Source organism: Diorhabda sublineata, chromosome 5, assembly GCF_026230105.1.
Source record: "Diorhabda sublineata isolate icDioSubl1.1 chromosome 5, icDioSubl1.1, whole genome shotgun sequence".
Lineage (NCBI taxonomy): Eukaryota > Metazoa > Arthropoda > Insecta > Coleoptera > Chrysomelidae > Diorhabda > Diorhabda sublineata.
In genome coordinates, this window is record NC_079478.1 from 17,112,147 (window position 1) to 17,132,854 (window position 20,708).

Here is a 20,708-nt window from a genome sequence, read left to right on the forward strand (position 1 = left end):
GGATACTGAAATCGAAACATGTGAACAAACAATAGACTAACATCTTACTCTTCTATCTCAACTGAATTTGCTAGAAATATAATCTAAGAAATATTTTATAAACTTTAAAAGTTTACTTTTTTATTGTTACAGAATTGTAGAATTTGAATAAAATTTATCAATTCAGATTTTGAACACCTAATGTTTTCATCCAAGTGTGATATGCTTTTGAGTTAGAAAGAAGACATTAATTTGAAATACTTCCCAAAACGTGTGAGAAACATTTCTTTCTAAAACAATTACACTCAAAATATTATCAGCTACCTCACCAGACTTCAATTGAATTCTATCTAAAATAAGTTAATTCATGATCTACTTTTATACAATAATCATAACAATCTATTTAACATTGAACCATCTATTTTCTTAACTACATTTTAAAATAACACTAATCGAAAATTGTTATTTAATAAGGTAATAAAATTTAAATCACTAATAATTATTTGTTTAGAAGTTCCTGAAGGGTATAGCAAAATTACTTGTATTCATAAAATTTTATTTTCACGATATCTCTTGTTATTTTTATTATCATTCAACTTTCATTAAATACAGAATTTACTGATAAAATTAACATATTATATGACGATTGTGTCTATAATAATTTGTTTTTAAATAACATTACTCTTTTTTATTTTCATCATGATGACAAGTCACACGTAGATTACGATCTTGACTTGACCATAGAACTAGTTCTTTTTGGAACCTTAGCTAAGTAGTGGTCTCATACACAGCACGAATACATCTCGGAATCAAGACCTCAAATTTTGCATAATAAATTATTGAACCTTGAAAAGACATAATCTTTACAAAATAATCTTATGAACATTCTATTTTTTGGTACCAAAAACATTTTGCTTAAGTATTTTTAATTATTTCCCTTATATAACATTGTATTCCCTATACTCAGTTTCAACAGTAATCTTAATTTAATAATTTCTCGTTATAAATCACTAGGTTTTGATGTCTGTACTCTAAGCAAATATTCAACATGTCGGCATCAAAATTATTTGAATCATATCTATTTATACATTTTTATAATTCTGAACTAAAATTAGTAAGTCAAAATAAATTTAAAGTTCCCGCACTTTTTTCATCGTTATGGCGCATGACTCTTCCGCTTCCCACTTCTTCCCGCCAAAGGTACGATGACCATCATGGCCATTGTTCTCGAAGGCTTGTTTCGCCATTGTGGTTCCGTCGGTTTTACAGTTTGGTCAAGTGATCATACGGTAAGTCTCCTATAAAAAATTAAATAATTTACTCATTTTTTAATGTACATTTAGCCACGTTTAGATTGTTATCGCATTAATTTCACATAACCTCGCTTTTGTGTTGCCTAGTGAAGGCTTGTGTTCTGTCTATCGTTACATGCTTTTTTGATTGTGACTAGATGGAACACTCGCCTTCAACGGACATACGTACTTCGTTGGGAGAGTTTTCGCTTCGCTTTTTGCCTCGATGTCGCTTATTCGCCCCATTTTACGTGGGGATGCAAAGCAACAGGTTGCAGCAGTTCCCAATGCTGGTACAACGCTTGTGATAAATAGCGGCATCGCTGGGACAGAGTAAGTTAAGCATCATTTATTCTCGCTTTCAGTACAAATTATATTTATCTTGCTTATATTTTTCGGTTATTATCAAGTTCATGGTTTCGATAAATTTCATTCAAGGTTAATAATTGTTATAGTTCTGCTAACCTAAAAAAAGGGTACTTAAAATGAATAGCTACTGGTTTTTTCTTATATGGAAATAAGAAAAAATATCTTTAAATGTGTATAATGAAAATAAATATGTATAATTTCACTCTTACGACCAATCAAAAAACATTTCTAGATATTTTTTAAATACCTATTGTTTTGAAATATTAATTTTTAGATTCAGCAATTACATATTTAATTTTTCAACCTGTTTCAATTTCCAAAATGACAACTGTTTCTCTATTAATCTCTCAATTACAAACAATATATAATATAATGCTACTTAAATATTCCTGTTACAATTTATATTTTGATTTCATTCTAATTTAGATTGAGATTTTTGTTTTAAATGATTAAACGTTTATTTATAAAATACTATAGGTAGAATTTATGTCTGGAAAAGTTTTGGATTGAATCTCGTGTTGAATTAAGTACTAATCAAATTTTGAACAAGTCGAATAAGTTTATAGTTATGATTATCTTTTTGCATTTTGCAATATACAAATACCATATATAGTGATAACATTTAATTTAACATGTGTTCTTTATACTTCATCTGATCATAAATCCCCATGTTTGCCTTGAGAACATAATTTTTTGTTTTAATTCTTTTGATGCATAAATTATTTTCAAAGTTTTTTGTGGACATTTAGAAAGTAAAATTTTTAATTGAGGAACTAAAGTATTTGAATTATTTTATCAATTATGAAGAAAAGATCCATAAATGTATTACTACAAAGTGTTTCTTATTGAAAATGAGTGGAATATTTGTTGGATTTTATTACTAGAATACAAATACATATTGTTATAACACAATGTAGGAATTAGTTTTAGCAAATGCCTTGTATTGAATGGGTATTGAAATGTGCAAATGTCTAAAATATAATTTTTTTATAGTATAACATACATGACACCATTGGTATAATTTTTATAAAACACGCTCTTCTTGTTTTATTGAGAAATTTTATAAAATAGACTCTGATAATTTTATAAGTTTTTGAGACTCATTTCTTTAGTGATTCACCATTTGAATCTTAGTTCAAATGGTTGAATAGTCCAAAAAATTCCTGAATGCAATCTTACTAAAATTAAATGCTAAGAGTTTGGTATTCTTTCAATTGAATAAAACCACACAAATTGATGATAATTTTTGAAAAATATACTAAATGGGTTAAAGCCAGCATCGCGTAAACTTGAACTAAGATGATGAAGTTGATTGTGGAGCTCATATTTTTCAACTATACATCAACACGAGAAACATTTAGGAAATAGAAAACCGGAGGTTCCATACTTATGGAGCAAATGATATGGAAATAGGATGGAGCTTCACTACACAGACATTTGAAAGTTTAAGAAAATTTAAGAGACTAATCTTTGTATCACTTACTGTGCGCCTATTTTATAGCGATTAACTATTCTGGATTTGACACATTGTGGCTATTCCAAATTGAAAAATTATTTCAATATTATTGGAAGTGTCGAGATTTTTATGAACAAAGTTGAAGCACTTTCAAACTGAATCAGAACAATAATAATACTCTTCAAAATAGTTTAACCATCTATATTAGTTTTGTATTGGTTATGTTTAAGTGATGTTTGTTAAAGAATGTCTTTATATAAACATTCTTGGAATATTTCAATTTTATCTTATTTCTATTTTAAAACTTTGTGGTACTCAAAATAAGAGACACATATATTCGACATCAGGAGAAAAAGCGTTGAAAAAAACCTGGGTATCTCATTTAAAACAGTGGAATTGTATTTAATATGTTGTACCCTCTATAAAAATTTCAGTTTGAAAAAAAATTGCTTCTATATATTTGTAATGAAGTTCCTACATAAATTTTCTCCTTATGGCATGTCAAAAATTTAAAAGATCTCTTAAAATCTGAATGTCCTTAATGTTTCTAAATAAATTGTCTTTATATACTTTCATCAGATTATATATACTTTCCTCAATTTATATATCTGTACCAGTAAGGTAATTAAGGGTAAAACAAACCATCGTTAATTAGTGCTAATATTGTATCTATTCTGTGTGTTCTGAGATATTTATTAGGCCAATTGAATATTTCAGCAGTTGATTTTTCTCAATAGTAATTTCAAAACTGTATTTCTTTGAATACTGTGAGAAAATTTTGTACATTGCTGGTACATTGAAGGACAGTTATCCATTAATCAATGTAAATGAACATCAATATTGTTTATTTCACTTGTTCCATTAGATTTTGTTTTTTACCTTTATAAAAATGTTTAGAACAGGTAGAATTTCATGTTTGCCAAATTTATGGCTTGCCAATCTACAACAGAAACATCTATTTATATTCATATTTCCAAGGTATTGAGCTAACTTTTTGACACCATTGTATTCCAAAATTTTATTTATAGTATGTACCTTATATTAGATATTTTTCTATTACCCAGGTATATAATACAATACCTGTTTTGTGAATTTCAAAAATAAATGGTGTCTGCAACATGCTTGAACACACAATAGTTATTTGTCAAAAGCCAATATTTTTTTACCTGCTCAACTAAAATTCCAAGTTTCCTAGAAGGATCTTTTCTATAGACTATAATGTTTTTAATAATATTTCCTTTAAAATTTCAGTTGTGCACAGTGGTGTATCAACTTAAGTTTGTATTACATGCAGAAGTTCTAAATAGTAGCTTTAGTTCATTTATATAAATTTAAATGAATAAATATAAAAACTTGAAGAATAGAACAAATCTTTAGCATTAATTCATATAGTACCATTGGGAAATTTGGTGCATGTTTTTAATTATAACATACATTTATGGAATCAAATTTGATATATTATGTTGAATTTCTTTTGGAGGTAAAAATAATTGGAAATTTTCCTAAAAATCACAATCTCGAAGAATTCAAGTAAAAATAAAGGAATTAAAAATGTCTTAGATATCAATTTTGATTCATATGAAATAGGAACTGAAAAGTTATGAACCTTTCCAATAATAGAAATCTCGGGTAATTATCATGAACCTATAAACGTTATGGACTCGCCGTACCTATTAGTCCAGGAGTCGGTAACACTAAAAGTCCCGTCATAGCGAAATCAAAAAATTTTTTAATGTATTCGACAGTAAATTTTATTGGCTTTTAGAAAAAATCGCGCAAACCACTTTTTTGCCGGAAGGGTCTGGCACCTATTTAAAGTGAAGAGGGCTAAAATTTCGTCATCAAGCCGTAAACTTTTTATTTTTATGTAATTTTAAAATAATTTTGGTATGCGCGCTCAAAAACTGCCGGAAAATCCAACCTTAAAGTGCATAAACTATATTAGCATCTACTCCAAAATGTGCGATAATCAATACATTTATTTTGGAGTGAATGCTTTTTGTCGAATAAGATGTCTTTTTCTCTGCTTAGATTTAAAATAAGATGAGGATTAATATGATTCGAGGAATAATAGCAGAATTTTAATTTTAGACAATTGAAACAATGAAATAATTGACAGGAGTTTATTCTCAAACTTAGTGTATTTATTGATAATCATCGAAATTAATTTCATCTATATCACAACGGTTTCGTTTTCTGATTTTTCACTTTTTTCTTCATTTAATTGGCCACTAATATTTCTCCAACTTTTGAAGGAGCTGCTGGACCTTTATACCAAAATGGTTCCAACTTATTTTCTTGATTCAGTTGCTATCCCCATTTAGTTGGTTCAAATAAAATACAAATTGGTTTAGTGGCATTTTGCCACGTTGCATTTATAAATATGGTGTGTAATATTTTTTGTTAGAGTTTTCCAGATTGGAGGAATATTGCTAGAATTGAAATTTGTAAGATCTTTGTAAAATTCTTCTTTGTCACTGGCGCTTGCAAAAAATCTCAAGAATAACAAATCTTGAATTATCAACATTATTTTTGTATATATTGTACATTTTGCATAAGATGTGTTTTCTTTCGTCATTGATGTCTTCCGGATCCGTCAAATGTTCAAACATATTTTGGTATTCTTCATTCTGTATTAATTATTATCCGTATGTTGAATGGTTTGATTTTTCGTTTGCTAGCAAAAGCTGTTGTATAATCAGAACCTGTGAAGGCATGGAAGCTCGAAAGAGCTCGTCAAAGTGATGGACTCAATTCTCGTCCAAGATCTGTACAACTTATATAATTAATTTCTTTACCTAATTTATTTGTTATCCATATGTTTTGGTTTTCGAATTTGTGAATATTTCCGAGACAAATGATTAACACGTCAGTATCTACAGATTTAATGATAATTTTTGGTGAGATGAACATTTTTTCAAGTAAAAGAAAATTCTTATATCAGCCTCTTGGTGATAATATGTATAATCCTCGTTCAATGTCCGCGAGACATTGATATTAGTGTAAACGAAACATTGGTTTTCAACTTTTAAAAATATGGTGAAGGTGAAGCAGACTGAAGTGATAGAATCGCTTCTACCTTCTAAAATGCCCAAAGACAACATTACCTGAACTAGAGAAAAGTAATAAATATTTACATAGAAACCATGGAAACTTTATTGTCTATTCTCCATGATAGAAACTATTGCAACTATTCCAGCTTTTGCGATTCACCTCTAACACAGTACTCTGTACAAACTATATTATTTATGTAAAAAAACATTAATCAAGAAGAGTAATAGATTTACTCCAAAATAAATGTATTGAACATCGTACATTTTGGAGTAGATGATTATATAGTTTATGCACTTCAAGGTGGTATGCGGTATTTTTCCGGCAGTTTTTAAGCGCATATACCAAGATTTTTTAAAAATTACATAAAAATAAATGAAATAAAAGTTTCCGGCATGATAGAGAAAATTTAGCCCTCATCCAATACTTCAAATAGGTATGCCAGACTCTTCCGGCAAAAAAAGTTGTTTGCGTGATTTTTTTCTATATCAAGTCAATAAAATTTTCTGTCGAATACGTTAAATAATATATTATATTATAAGGTTTAAAAGTGGATATTTTTTACGAGCAGCGCAGCGCAACCGAGCGAATGCAAAATTTCCCAATTAGTTTGTTAGTTTGTTTTACTAAGTTTGTAAGAGACAATGTTTTTTTCTTTAAATTTCAATTATAGAGCTCAAATGCAATTACTTTTAGTCCTGGAATTAAAAGTAGCGTTTTTAATCCTAGGATTAAAAGTGCTGCTAAGCAACGAGCAAATTTTTGTACGGTAAGGGGATTGATGGCTTTTGCACCTGAAAATAGTACAAAAATGTCAACATTTTTTGATGGTTGGAGAAAAAAAAATTAATATACGCTTTGACGGTAAAACATTTTTTAATTTTTTAAATAATTTTTTTACATTGTTTCAGCAATAGGAATCTACGTATACCGAGTTTAATTTATTCCTATACCTATATTCTATTTAATAAATAAAAATTTTATGATTCCGCTTTGACGGGACTTTCAGTGTTACCGGCTCCCCGACTATATCATTTCATACGTAGTTTCGAGATGCCAACATTAGAAAGAGAGGTTCGAGATAGAGCTAAAGAGGGCAAAAGCCACGTAAATCCTTAGAATATAAATAGGATTATCAGCAAAACTGTTCAAATATTTGATTTAAAATGACACTTTTTTGGCGCGACCTATCTGGAGACCTAGTGCTTAACGGCTCACTCGTTCCCTCCTCTCCACAATTTTAAACTATGTACTATGATGACACTTTTTTGAAAATTTGGAATTGAATACCAATTAATATTGGTCGCTAGCGATAATAGATAATAAATGAAAAACTCATCTATAATTATTATTAAATTTCATTTGCTTTCAAATAAACGATAAATGAAAAAAACATCTCATGCCAACTAGTTTATTTATAAATTTAAAAAGATTGATATTTATTACATCTGTACAGTTTGAAAGTTGGATGGGTAATGTCTTCTTAAAACTAACATTCTTTTTAAAAAATGAGGAATTATATTATTGGATTTGTTTAGGACAAGTATATAAAATGTAATAAAGTACTATATGTTTGCGTGGAATGTAAAAATCCTGAATCAAATAATAACTAATAGAAATGAAAATACAACGAAGAGACAATAGACTTATGTTTAATGTATACATTATACAGGGTTGGTTACAACAATCGTAAAATTTATTTGTCTTAATGATAATGAGTTTATAGTCTGTGATATTGTAATATTAAAGCCAGGAAATCTGTCTAAATAGTAATGATGTATGTATTTCAGGCACTCTTTCCAGCATTAAAAACTTCTAATAACCAAAATCATATAAAACAACTCGCAAAACTATGCTCAAAATTTAAAAGAAAACTACACATTAACTACTGTTCAGAAAATATCTTTTCTTTTAACAATTGTTCCAATATGAGTTGAAATTGTTCTGTCTTTGTTTTCTGGTTGTACTTGGATGATATTTCTTGTTAGTTGGTTAGATTTAGAAATAGTATCATGTGCTACCTCCAAAAATCTTCATCAACTCATTTTTTCATCTATTTATTATAAATACGTGATATTACACATAAATGTTCATACACTTGATTCATTTGTTGAAAATTCCTCACCCGAAGTAGTATCGTCTAATTCATTGGATTTTAACAAGACGTCATATACAGATGATGGTACAATATTTCCATCTTGTCATTGAAAAGTATACTTTTCTTCCTCTATTAGGCATCCATAATCGTCTGGTTCCAATGTTGTAGGACATCTCAAATAGGCATTGCGCCATATACTTGATATATATTGAGTCCGTAAAAGTTGCTGGTTTGATTCTGATTCACAGGGTGGTAAATTGGATGCATCATAATTGACATATTTTTTAATAAAAGGTTCATGTTCATCATTTGCTTTGTATGCTGAGATGAATTTGAAGTATCGGGCTTAATTGACGTTGTCTGCTTTGACCATATAAATTTGGCAAATGAATTTTTCGATTGTTTTAAATATCTTATTACTACGTCCGGTTATATAAGCATTCCAATATCTGTTAATGCTTTTTGATATGGTATGGATTTCTTAAAATTTAAAAAGGTTTTTCTGCTCTTCTGAAAAATGAAGGATGGCCATCGCAACCCGTCAGTGCAAGAAATGCTGGTAAGCTTGATGATAGTAATGGTCCTAATTGATTATATAGATCTGATATGTTGATTACCCTTCTTTTATTTCCAACACCATATTGATGTATGGTCCATGTTTCCTAACATTATCATCAAGATATCTGTATCAGATACTTTTATAAATATATTGGTATTATTACTTTTGTGATGAAAGTACTGCACTACCCGTCTTGCAATCGAGCGAATCATCTGGCAATTTGTTTTATACTCAAAATTGTCAAATTAAAAAGATACTCGAAAGCCAGATTTGTGAAGATACTTTTTTTTTTAAATAAAAAATTTGCAATATGCAAAAGACAATGGATATTGTTGCTACCGCGCTAACCCTGCCGGAAGTTGATTTTTTTTATTTTTAATATGTAAAATATAAAGAAAGTTTCAGCCTTGTGAAAGTACCTTAGTCGAAGTGCCGATCAGCTCTCCGACTAGAAAGGTCGTTCTCAGTTTTAAAAAGAATAAAAAATGTACATCGCTCTATAATGTTAGATGTGCGATTGTCGTCATTAATAAGGCTGTGCATTGAAAATGAGTCTACAGAATATGAATTTTGATGAGATAATTGAAAATTTTGCCACAACTAAATCAAGAAAGTTTATTAAAAAAATTTTATATAGTTGATGAAATAAGATTTGAATTTACTTTTACTTATAATTTATATTTAATTTGAAACTAATATGCTACATTTTAAATTGATTTGATTTCCTTAAGTAAGCTCCGTGTCAATTTTAGCCTCGGACCCGTCTACTTCTTAAGCGTAACATTACACGTCAAATTTAGGTCGAAATAACGGGCTTTTCGGGAATTTGTATAGACTAGAAGTGGTAAAAATACTTGACAAAGTACCACTCAATCGTTGAAATAATTTGGTGTTTTTTTTTCTAACAAATTTTTAGAATTATATGTGCACGTTAACCTGTATATTGTAAATATAGCCTTCTAGATATAGACGTCTGGAATTTGACCAAGCTTTCCCAGCTTTGTCGGATATATTGTTCTTTGGTGATCTAGTTGTATGAGTGTTTTATATTTCATAAAGCTGGTTCAGCAAAGCACAATGTATTCGACTTTACATCGTGGGAGATAAAAATACTTTTCCGGGCATGCTGATTATGGAAATGGTTAGAAACGGAGGGAATCTGGCTTGAAGGAACTCCTGGTGTGATATGTAGTTTCATATCATATCACAGCCAGTAGTTACCTACGAAATGGATTCCCTTTTTCATTGAATTCAAAATAAGCAGAATCTACTAAAATCTGAGGATTCATCGAAACTTCGAATGAAACAAATGTTATATTGTAGGTATACTACTGAAAGCTTATTTATTTTTTATTGCAAATGATCTATTATCAATTAAACGATTTGGGGTCAACCATATATTACGTCACATGTTCATGGGGTGGGAGGGCATCACCGAAATGTGATGTGTGACGAGGAACAGGGGGCCAAAAGTTTTGAAACGTCACCTGTTAAACTTCAAAATAGTAAAACTTGAAATTTAGATATGAATAAAAAACTATTAAAATCTTCTAATTATTGATAAATCTCGTTATGAGATTGTATTTCTCATTTAACTTCTAGAGCGGCGTTGTGATGAGACACTCAAATTCACTAGACTTTTGAATGGGGAGGGTTTCATTACATTTAAGTTGTAGACGAGTTCTCGCCTGTTTTTTTTGTTTAAGTCTTCGACAAGTGCTACCAAATGCGCCTACGCATTAACTGCAATATATTCCTATTAAGTTTGTTCTAACCTATTAGTTTGGACCGTTCTTGGAACGGTTATTGGAAGCATTTAAATGATATTTTCTGCGCAATCTCCAGCTATGTTCGGTTCTTGTAACAGTACTTGCTATCAACCAAGTATGGAAAAGACCGAAAACTGTTCACTAACGATACCTAAGACGGTAACTACCCGGTTGGAACACGTAATCTCTATTGCGCAGAATCGTCAACGTACCATGGATTGTTTGTTTGGGTTTGAACAAATCTATTGTTTACTAGACTATTAACTTTTGCCGAGTGACATAGTTTAAATATTTGTTGTTGATTTTATTGGATTATTTAATAAAAATATAAAAAATGAGAATAGCTGTTTTCTCGCATAAATTGAAAAAAAAGTAGTAAAGTTCGTGTGACGTAAATTTTGGATGACCCATTTTCAGTTTGCATATATGACTGGGTGATAATTTTTCAAAATCATCAATTGCATATTTATATTTCATTTGCAGGTGCTCACTGGATAAATGTATAATAAAATCGTGTCTATTGATGATCTTTTTCCACTGGAGGGAATAGATTAATGGATAATTCGTGAAAAACAATTTAATTGGTTTATGATGTTTCAGAAGGGAAAATCGCCTGGATATTTTACAAACTCAACCAGAGCTTTGGCCAAAAGAACATTTTTAAATTATTGTAAGTTCTCTATTATTGCCTTAAGTATGATCCATGTCAAAATTGATTTAAGTGATTAGAACTTGTTATAATTTTCATAAAATTGATTCCTTCTCACATTTTTCCAATCCATCGATGGCTGCTCTTTAAACTTAACGCTCAAAGTGACATTTTTTAATCTATGCCCAGTTATTCTTTTTAACCAATCTAGATTGTTTTAATTCTTTGTGTTTTATTTGATTTGTTGTATTTTACAGTAATTTACCAGAAAATTGAAAAAAAAAATTTCCGTGGGAAAAAAGTGAAAGAAAAACAGTAATTTTACATATTTTTTCAAAAACCCGTCAGTTTTTTTTATTCAAATGCGGTAAATTACGATATAAGCCACCTTCCTCTTTAAAAAGCTTTTTTAATTTTTTGTTTTAGATGTACCAAATTCAAGATTATCTCAGCGCAGTGGGAGGCTATCATTTTCGCAGTCTCAACTTTAGCGCTCTCTATAAAACGATGTTGAAGAAAAAAAATTTTTATAACACTGCATCATTTTTTACCCTTTCAACCGGTACTAGTCCGTTAAAGCACGTTAAATTTTTTTTTGTTGGAACAACTGTCCTTTATACTTTCGTAGTCATAGCTTGTTGACGATGCTCGATTTTGATGTTTGTTTCGATACTTTTTCACTGGAAAAATGCTTATTACCACATTATTACAAGGTTTCAAGTCATTCATAGATCAAATCTTATTGAACAACCTCTGTACTGTCCTTAAAATTGTTTCTGTTTTTTCTCTTTCCAAATCTCAAACTGTCACTCCGAAGCCCCTATTCAATCGATGAAAGTTAAGAAAGATATTTTGGAATTTGGTCTGTGGTATTAAGGGATAGTCGAATTCATACGAATATCAATCAACAAATGAAATAACATTTTTTCATTAATAATATATATTAATAAACTTGTGAAATAAAAATATTGTAAATGTATCAAGTTCCTGTTGAAAGATGTGTCTGTAGACTTTGCATAAATTGGAAAAATACCAATATACAATCCTTGAGTATGTCACTGTTGGATCATAAAAACCGTGGAAACATCATAGGGATTGGAAGCTAGAATAATATATTTAGTAAATAATAAAACTAAGTGGATCATTAGTGTACTTACATTTATGATGCAGAACTTCCAATTGGGTACTGTCGTGTAAAGGTATTTTTGCCGAGGAAGCTGAACTATTTTTTAGTATAGTTTTGCGTATAGATGGTTTGTTGTGAATATCGTTTGCTGACTTAACTTCCAGTTCACTCTATTAAAAATCAATTTAATGTAAATTACAGTTAAACCGAGAAAATAAATGACATTGTAACATTGACATCATCATAAACCAACTTTTTAATCTGTGTCTACACTATGTCCATAGACACGTTAGACTTTCGGCCAGTCCACATATGGACGTGTTGACCAATATTCATCTCATAGTTTTTTCGTTTCGACTGCCTTTGATCTGAACCGACCTGATTCGACAAAGTCAGGCGACACGTCCATTGTCGACCCACCGAGTCGAATGGTGTCGATCGTGTGGACACAGCTTTAGATTTGAGTTATTTTTGCTTAGATTATATAAACTAAGGTGAACATATTTTTTTATTTCAACTTCGGGACGGGACCGACAGTGCCAGATCCTAAGCGATGGTTTAAAAAAAATATAATTTTTGTTTGTTCAGTTTTCCGTGTTTAAAACTACATAATCATATATTGTTTTTTCTTGGATTTTTATTTAAGTGACGTTTAGATACACGTGGCTTGGGAAATAGTTCATTTTAAATTTATACCTCCCATGCCATTTGTATCCGAAAAGATACACAGGTAAAAACCTTTTTTTGTTTCAGAATTCAAGAACGCGTTTTGGAAGAAAATATAAGAAAAAATATAAAACGTTCAAATAAGTGGTTTGCTTTGGAGTATTCAAGTGATGGTCCTTTGAGGAACCCAATTTTATGACCGATGAAGACTTTAGTAACACAAGTACAAATGACAATAACAGTCAGATTTGGAATCCTTCTCGGTTTTCAAAACTTTTGTCAACATTTTTGGATAGTTATTTACCTTCATTACCTGAAATAGAACGGCGTAGGTCATCAAGAACAGCTTCTGTCTATTTAGAACTCCAGCCACCAATTGTTTCAAGTACTTTTGGTACTACTGATTCTCGAATTTCTGAACAACATTGGATGGAAGAAAAACTGTCCAACATACAATGGGAAATGCCAAGTCATGATGATCCTCCATTCATAGATTATACTGTACCAAATTCTGGTACGAAGGATATTTATGTCGGATTATTAGCTATTGCGAATCCAATAGACTACTATGACTTGTTTCTAACACCTAACATTCTACAATATATCACAGTACAAACCAACTTATACGCAACACAGTGTCTCTTATCTTCAGATTCTTCTGCTAGATCAAGAAACCACCAATGGTGGTAACCAGAGACGATATGTTGAAATTTTTGGCTCTAGTTTGATGGATGGGTTTGGTGAAATTGCCAAGTATTACTGGAGAAACCACAAAATGTATGGTATTATCTCTAGCTCGTACAGTTATGCCTCGGAATAGATTCGAGCTGATTTTGAAATTTGCTCATTTTGCCAACAACCAAACTGCTGATACTGAGGACATACTATAAAAGACGTACCCAATATGTTTATAAAAAACTATTAAAATGTTTACACACCAGGAGAAAAATTTTGTGTCCATGAGCCTTGGTCGCTTGGCGCTGCAGACTTAGTTTCTGCCAATATATTCCAAACAAAAGAGAATATGGAATAAGTGTTCAAGTGTAATTGAAAGGACCTAACACAGAAGTCTCAGAAAACGTAGTACTATCTTTGACAGAGGTTTTTTTCAACAAGAACAGGACCATGTACAGAGACAACTATTATTCAAGTATTCCACTTGCATTGTGAGTGCGTAAAAAAAGACACATTTAGTACGGACATTTAGAAGTAACGGAAAATTCTTGTCTTATGAAGTTACCAACACAAAACTAAAAAAATGCGAAATAGCAGCTCAGCAATCAAGTGAAGGCATTGCAGCTTTGAAGTAGCGTGACAAGCGATATGGGCTTATACTTTCCACCAAGCAATCTGGTCTAAAAACTGACGCCAAAAGGAATAGAAGAGGTGAAAGCATAAGAAAACATGCATGTATTGAAGGTTATAATCTAGCATTGTTTAAAATTCTGTACAATTTTATTCATAATCAACTTTAGTAAGTAATATCCCTTTTAGTGTGTCTTATTTCAGTGTCTTATTTCAAGTCGAGTCTTGTCACTTGTCCAACTATTCATTAAAGAAAATATTCTTTCCGTAGTTTAAAACATTATAAAAGAAACACTAATTATAAATCAGAGGAGACCTAAAAACAACATTCAGAAGCATAAACTATTTTTTATATATGCTCTTCTCAAGGGTTATACTTTTTATAATTGTATTAAATTTTTTTGTTACTGCTTCCTATTATCTCATTGATGATTTTTTAATCTATTTTCCAAATATTGAGATTTCTGTCCCATATAAATAATATTACAGTTATTACTGGAAATCTCGAATATAATTTTTATTTATTTTATTGTTTCAGATTTTGGACTTTGTTTCCGATGTAATAAGTCGGAATTTTACATAAAACTGATATATAGATTACATTTCATACTCTTGTTGGATGAATATAGAGAAAAATACTTTCACATGGAAAAACAATTAGAAAAATCATAGAAAAGTTTCTTTAATATCATCCTAAAAATCTCATAAAATTATTTGCAAGTCGTTCTCGGCGTATGTAAGTGATGAATCAATACGTGAGAGTGCTGAACTCCAGGGACGGTCATTTACTATAATTTTTGTGCACCTACGAGTGATCTTCGAATTAAAGTATGTGAAAAACCCAATGAAGTTAATATTTTTTATGGAAGTATACACATGAAATTACTATTTGCGAGATGGTTGCTGTGATTACTCAATGCTTATTAAAAGCTCGCTAGTATTTAAAATGAAGGAATAGACTTCATACGAGAAACGTGGTCACAAGAAAGCTTTAAAATAAGTTTACAACTGCCGCGGCATGCCATGAAAGTCTTAATACACATTTGGTAATAGTGTTCTTGCTTAGGGTCTTGCTTTTTCAATGCTTGGGCATCTAAATTATCTCTTATCAGTTAATAATTGCTCTGATCTTTTTTAAATACGATGACATGAGTAGCAATGTAAGTATCCAAAAACGAAGACTATACAATGCAACCACGATATAACAAATCGAAAGGGAAAAAGTAAATATTCGTTACCTCAAGTAATTCGTTGAACTGAGATTTGTTATGTTGAGGTTACGTTGATCTAAAATTCGTTATGAAGAGGTAAATAAATCAAACAACAATGATTATTTTACGAACAAAAGCGCGTCAAACCTGTCTCTGTATCAATCTCTTACAATGAGATTAAGAGTCATACATTGATGGGAACTTTATATAAAAGTTTTGGGTTGACAAAATTCGTTAATTAGAGGCATTTAAACTTTTTCTTGATAATTAAAAATTCGTTATAAAGAGGTTAAGGTATATTTTACATTGATTTATGGACAATTCAAGAGAATTACGAAAAATTTGTTCAATCGAGGAAGTCGTTATATGAGTACCTAGAATCAAAAACCGCCAAGTGAGTACAACTGTTATTTTGTAGCAAATCCTGCCGCATCCTAGTGTATTTTGAAGTTTAGTTGTAATATCCGTCAAGTCTAAAGGAAGTTACGCCATTTTCAATCTCAACATCCGCCAAATCCAAATCTGCTAATAGGAGCACCTAGTTTTATCACGTGACTACCCATGATTCTCTGAGAGTTGTTTACCCTTTATGCTTTATTTGCCACAGGGTGTTTGGATTGATTGAGAAAGATTTGAAAAAACACTATCCTCAAGCCAGAAATATGGAACCGTTCATCATGTTGGAGACACTGTTCCGAAACTGACAAGTATAAAAAACCGAACTTGTAGCACTTAAGTTCAATTCATAAAAAAGTTTTAAGCTAGAAAAGAACAAGAAGAAAAATGACATTCTGCTCCAGGGGGAAGTCTTTTATAGAACTGAATTTTGTCAAGCAAAATCTGTCACAAATCAAAGTTTAATATGTCTCACATAAACCCAAAAGCCGTCAACCATCAGCAAGGGGGATAGCCTTAAAGCTGCAAAAATAAAGGTTGTTGCGAAAATGTTCACAAAGAACTTTGAACAAGGGTGGAGAAACCACGAGACGCTAAAATTTGATCGAGATTTGGAAAACTGAGAAGTTGAAAGTCTCAACAATGAAGAAGATGAAAACATTACTGTTGATGAGAAAATTGATACAAATATTGTGTCATCTAGTATAACAATAAAGACTTCCCTTCTTACAAAACATTAAATTTTATTTTATGATACTTTGCAAAATCTTTATGAAACTGTTTTGCTGATTTCGATCATACATTGTCTCTGTTATAAAGTACAAATTAATAATTTATTTTGATCTGTTTGTGAGATTTTTCTACTTTTCGCGCCTCATATTAAGGTTGCACATTCATTCTAGAAAAGTTTGCTCTACAGTGGGTAGAGGTAAGGAAAACAAATTATCCAATAGTAACGTAAAAAATATTTGGTTTTTCAATTTGTTTTGTGTTATTTCTTGGAAATTATAATTGAATATGTTCTTTGCATCTTTTGATGTTTACTACATGGATAAATGTTCAAAGTAAAATATAAATCACTTCAATATTGCATGACGTTTTTTGATTTATTTTGAAATCTATTCATCATCCGTTCTTTCTACTTCTATTACTTCATAAATACATTTCCTTTTCAGCTTGTCCCAAGTTGCGAGTGCTATTGAGAAAAGTTATTGAACTATTGCTTTAAAGCGGACACATTTGAGAGTTGAACCCCATAAGAGAGTACTCATCTGTCGATGTCGACTGCACATATCGAGGAGGTCACCCGCGCTGTGAGTGCAGCTCAGACCATTGGAAATTGATGTGTGTTGTGCGTTAATCAAAAAAATCCTGTATTTCGTGCAATGCTGTTTGATACAGTTCGGATAGTGAAGCAATGTCAGCGGCAACTAAGTGGTGGATGATGGGAAATCCACACAACAAGCAGTTTTCAGTCCACCCATTAAATAGAAGAAACAGTTTGGAAGAATACCACCACCTTTTCAGTGAACTAAAAAACGACACCGATAGATTTCGTTCGTACGTGAGGATTACCCCAGAAACATTTTGTTATATACTTCCATTCCCTCTCCAGGGCATGCCTGTTATGGTATTGTTTGTGGAACTTATTCCACAGAACAGAAACAGTGTGAACGGCGGCAATAATTCTTCCTTCATTATCAAAACAGTAACTACTGAGTACTGACTGCAACTATATGCGAAGCAGCCAGCTAAACGGCGCGAAAAGCATTAATTTGATTTTTAAAAGCATCGCTGTATACCTCATGGATGGTGCCGCGATGCACCTCTACAACGACTTAACTGTTATGTTAGGCCTAGTTAACTACAAAGTGTTTGATTTACATGGATCTCGACCGCGACTCACTTATTCTGTTCATAACCTAACGCATGAAAGTTTCGTCAAACATATGTTCCACGTTTTCCTTTGTACGCTATTTTCAAAGTGGTCAATAGATTCACAACATGGTAAAGAAGGAGAAAACTATCCAATTAGCTTGAAGGACTAAAACACCAACAATTGAGTCTTTTTGGTATGAGCTACTTAAATGAAATTGGATTGACATAATACTAAAAAATGGCCCATAAAAAAGGAACAAAATTGAATAGCCTTACAAGAAACTACAAAGGCTAAGAAGCTATCGATACAAAATTTAATGAACAGAGTACTATTTTTATTAGGTTAGAATGTTACTGACCGTCATTTGATTTTTCGAATTTTTGGGTCCGCGTCTTCCAAGTTTTTTCCTCATTGCTTCTAGAGAACATCTTGCACTATCCAAAGAAACTGCCAATTTTGGAAATATTGGTTTATTCCAGGTTGTGTCATCCACATTTTCTCTTTGAATTATCTCGACTTCGCCGGTAGGTAGAATCACCGAAACTGTGCGTTCCATTCCGAATGAACTACGAAAAGTTTTTATTTAATACATTGACTGCCATGATAATCGTCACCCTATGCACGACAAAATTTCCATAACAGACACAAGAACCAATGGTTGATTGTCATGGTAAGTTTATTTTTAAACGCGAAATGCATCAGCTTTTGCTTCTCGGATCACTTCAATGCTTAGGTAATCCAAATTACATGACTAGCAACTAGAATTGACCTGTGCTTATGTGAATCGAATTTTAATTCTTGTAACTAAATAAATTTTTTAAATTTCGTTATTAATATCTTCGTATTTGCAATTTCTTGATGCAAAATGTGGGCATTTTCCAAACATGAGTTCAATAGCCAGCTTTCGTTACCACTTACGTAAAGGAGGTCTATATTTTTTTATTTGGTCATATATATATATCAATGTAAGTTTTATGTTTATTGTTGACGATATCAGTTGCTGATTTTCTAACTTTCTTTGCTGCAAAGAGTGACAGTTTTCATTAGACGGTTTGTTTTCTGCATTAAGTGCAAACATCACTCTTATTGGTCCACGTTTGAATTACTACACCTGTATTATTTTGGTTGAATTTTATATTGTTTTACTACACTTGTATTGCTTTCTGCTGGAACAGTTCTTCCTGTTGTAGTTTTTATCTACAATATATTTGGGTTGAATTTTATGTTTGATTACTACACCTGTATTGCTTTTTGCTGCAACAGTTCTCCCTGTTTATAGCTTTTATCTACTATATATTCTGAGTTGCATATCCTTTAGATGTAATATACCTGTATTGCCTTCTGTTGGAACTGCTCTTCCTGTTTGTAGTTTTTTATGAACAATATGAATTTTCTGCACTAAAGGTTTCATCTATACAAACGTTCTGTTTGGAGGCGATGGACTTTTGAAAATTTTTAATTAATAAATTAACTAAAAGAGAAATTTTTGTAACATCTTTAGTTGACTCTTCGTAATGAAAATGCCATGATTTTCATAGTAACTGGGCTGGATTTCGAGGAAATAGATCTTTTATTTTGTCATCTTATGAAAAACTTCTGGACCATTATGATTCAATGGATTGAAATTGGCAGACGCCCATCCAAATAAAATTTCCAAGGAAACATATAACGTCTTCATTGTTTGTGCTACGCCATTCATAATTTGGGGATTTGGGACATTCTTCTGTCACAGTGTCTTGAAAAATATTGATTTTTGCGTTTTTACGCAACGACTGCTGGTGTATTATGCAATGGTAAGACACTAATTTTGGCTTGTCACTGTCACAAGGCATGAAAATCCTTCTCCACACCTACCATTGAAGGAGCTTCATGCGTAGCGAAGTCACCAATTTATTCACATGAATCTTTTAAGGTTTTCACAAGGTAAAATTATAATTCAGTGGTATAACCTTTATCAGCTCCTTTTTCGTCTCAAATTTTCTTAATCGATTCCCACAAAAATAACTAGACTATATTGACTATACTAGTTGATTCGTCAAGTTGCAAGGAAAAAGATCTACAACGATCAAGGTCAGTTTTAGTTGCATCAGAGCTCAGTTCATATTTTCAACTCTTCGCATCACTGTATTAGCAGGAAGATGAACGGATTTAATAGCGGAGATGACTTTGTTAGTTATAAAATGATGTTATTGTAGCTTCTAAAAAAGTAGCTTGAGGCACATCCATTAATTGCGTGAGCTAAGATTGGGGGGCTATGGGTTCAATGGAATTTCACCAAATCTCATTTAAACCAAGGAAGGAAAATCAAAAATCTCTCGTTAAATTATTTTAAAAATTCATTTTGCTAGCTAAAATAACTCATGGCTATTAAAATCGTTCAGTTCGATAGTAATGAAGAAAACGATAAAACTATTGATAATAGATGTTGTTAAGACATGTGGTATTTATTTCGCTTTGTGTGTAGATTTGAAGACGCACAGATCAGCTCTTCATGCGGTTCGACGAGGAAATAGTCACGATTCAAGCAATGCGTGTAGTCAAGCGTCGTACTAGAGAACTGCTGTGCGTTGTGGATTAAAGTTTGGAATGGATAGACGAAAGAAACGTAGACATTTCCCCCAGACTGTTTTCCAACACTAGAAATCCCAAATGACATGTGTCCAATTATTTCTATTGAAAAAGTACAGGAGGCTCCCTAGATTGAGTAAAAATTTTAAAAAAGTTTCGATTTTATCTATTTCTAATTTGAATTTTATTCAATTTAGATAAACTAACTACAGTATACCAGAACGATTTATGATTTTTCCGAATAATAATAAAAAATTGGAGGGCCCAAGCAAATCTCACCTAAGAGAGGAGAGTCTAAAGTGATCGAAAAATGGCTCATGTAATTAATGGATATT

At 31.4% G+C, this 20,708-nt stretch overlaps 1 protein-coding gene and 1 long non-coding RNA gene across 2 annotated transcripts; one reads left to right on the plus strand and one right to left on the minus strand.

Annotated features, from left to right (window-relative positions):
• Nucleotides 1–10,963: 10,963 nt before the first annotated feature.
• On the plus strand, nt 10,964–14,729 carry LOC130444542 (uncharacterized). The gene is made up of 2 exons (XR_008909970.1): nt 10,964–11,243; nt 13,102–14,729. It is a non-coding gene; the product is annotated as an uncharacterized LOC130444542 (long non-coding RNA).
• LOC130444541 (uncharacterized) lies at nt 12,207–18,981 on the minus strand. The gene is made up of 3 exons (XM_056779736.1): nt 18,164–18,981; nt 12,380–12,518; nt 12,207–12,324 (listed from the first exon to the last, which is right to left on the minus strand). The coding sequence occupies exons 1-3, from the start codon at nt 18,359–18,361 to the stop codon at nt 12,278–12,280; spliced, it is 384 nt and encodes a 127-aa protein (XP_056635714.1). The 5' UTR covers nt 18,362–18,981; the 3' UTR covers nt 12,207–12,277.
• Nucleotides 18,982–20,708: the final 1,727 nt, after the last annotated feature.

Excerpts from the sequence above, each read along its gene's own strand:
- LOC130444541 (XM_056779736.1), bottom strand. The coding sequence starts at position 18,361 with ATGGAACGCACAGTTTCGGTGATTCTACCTACCGGCGAAGTCGAGATA. Across the intron at positions 12,519-18,163 it reads ATTCGAAAAATCAAATGACG|AGTGAACTGGAAGTTAAGTC; the intron begins GTCAGTAACATT and ends GATTTTTAATAG. Across the intron at positions 12,325-12,379 it reads GGAAGTTCTGCATCATAAAT|CTTCCAATCCCTATGATGTT; the intron begins GTAAGTACACTA and ends ATATTATTCTAG.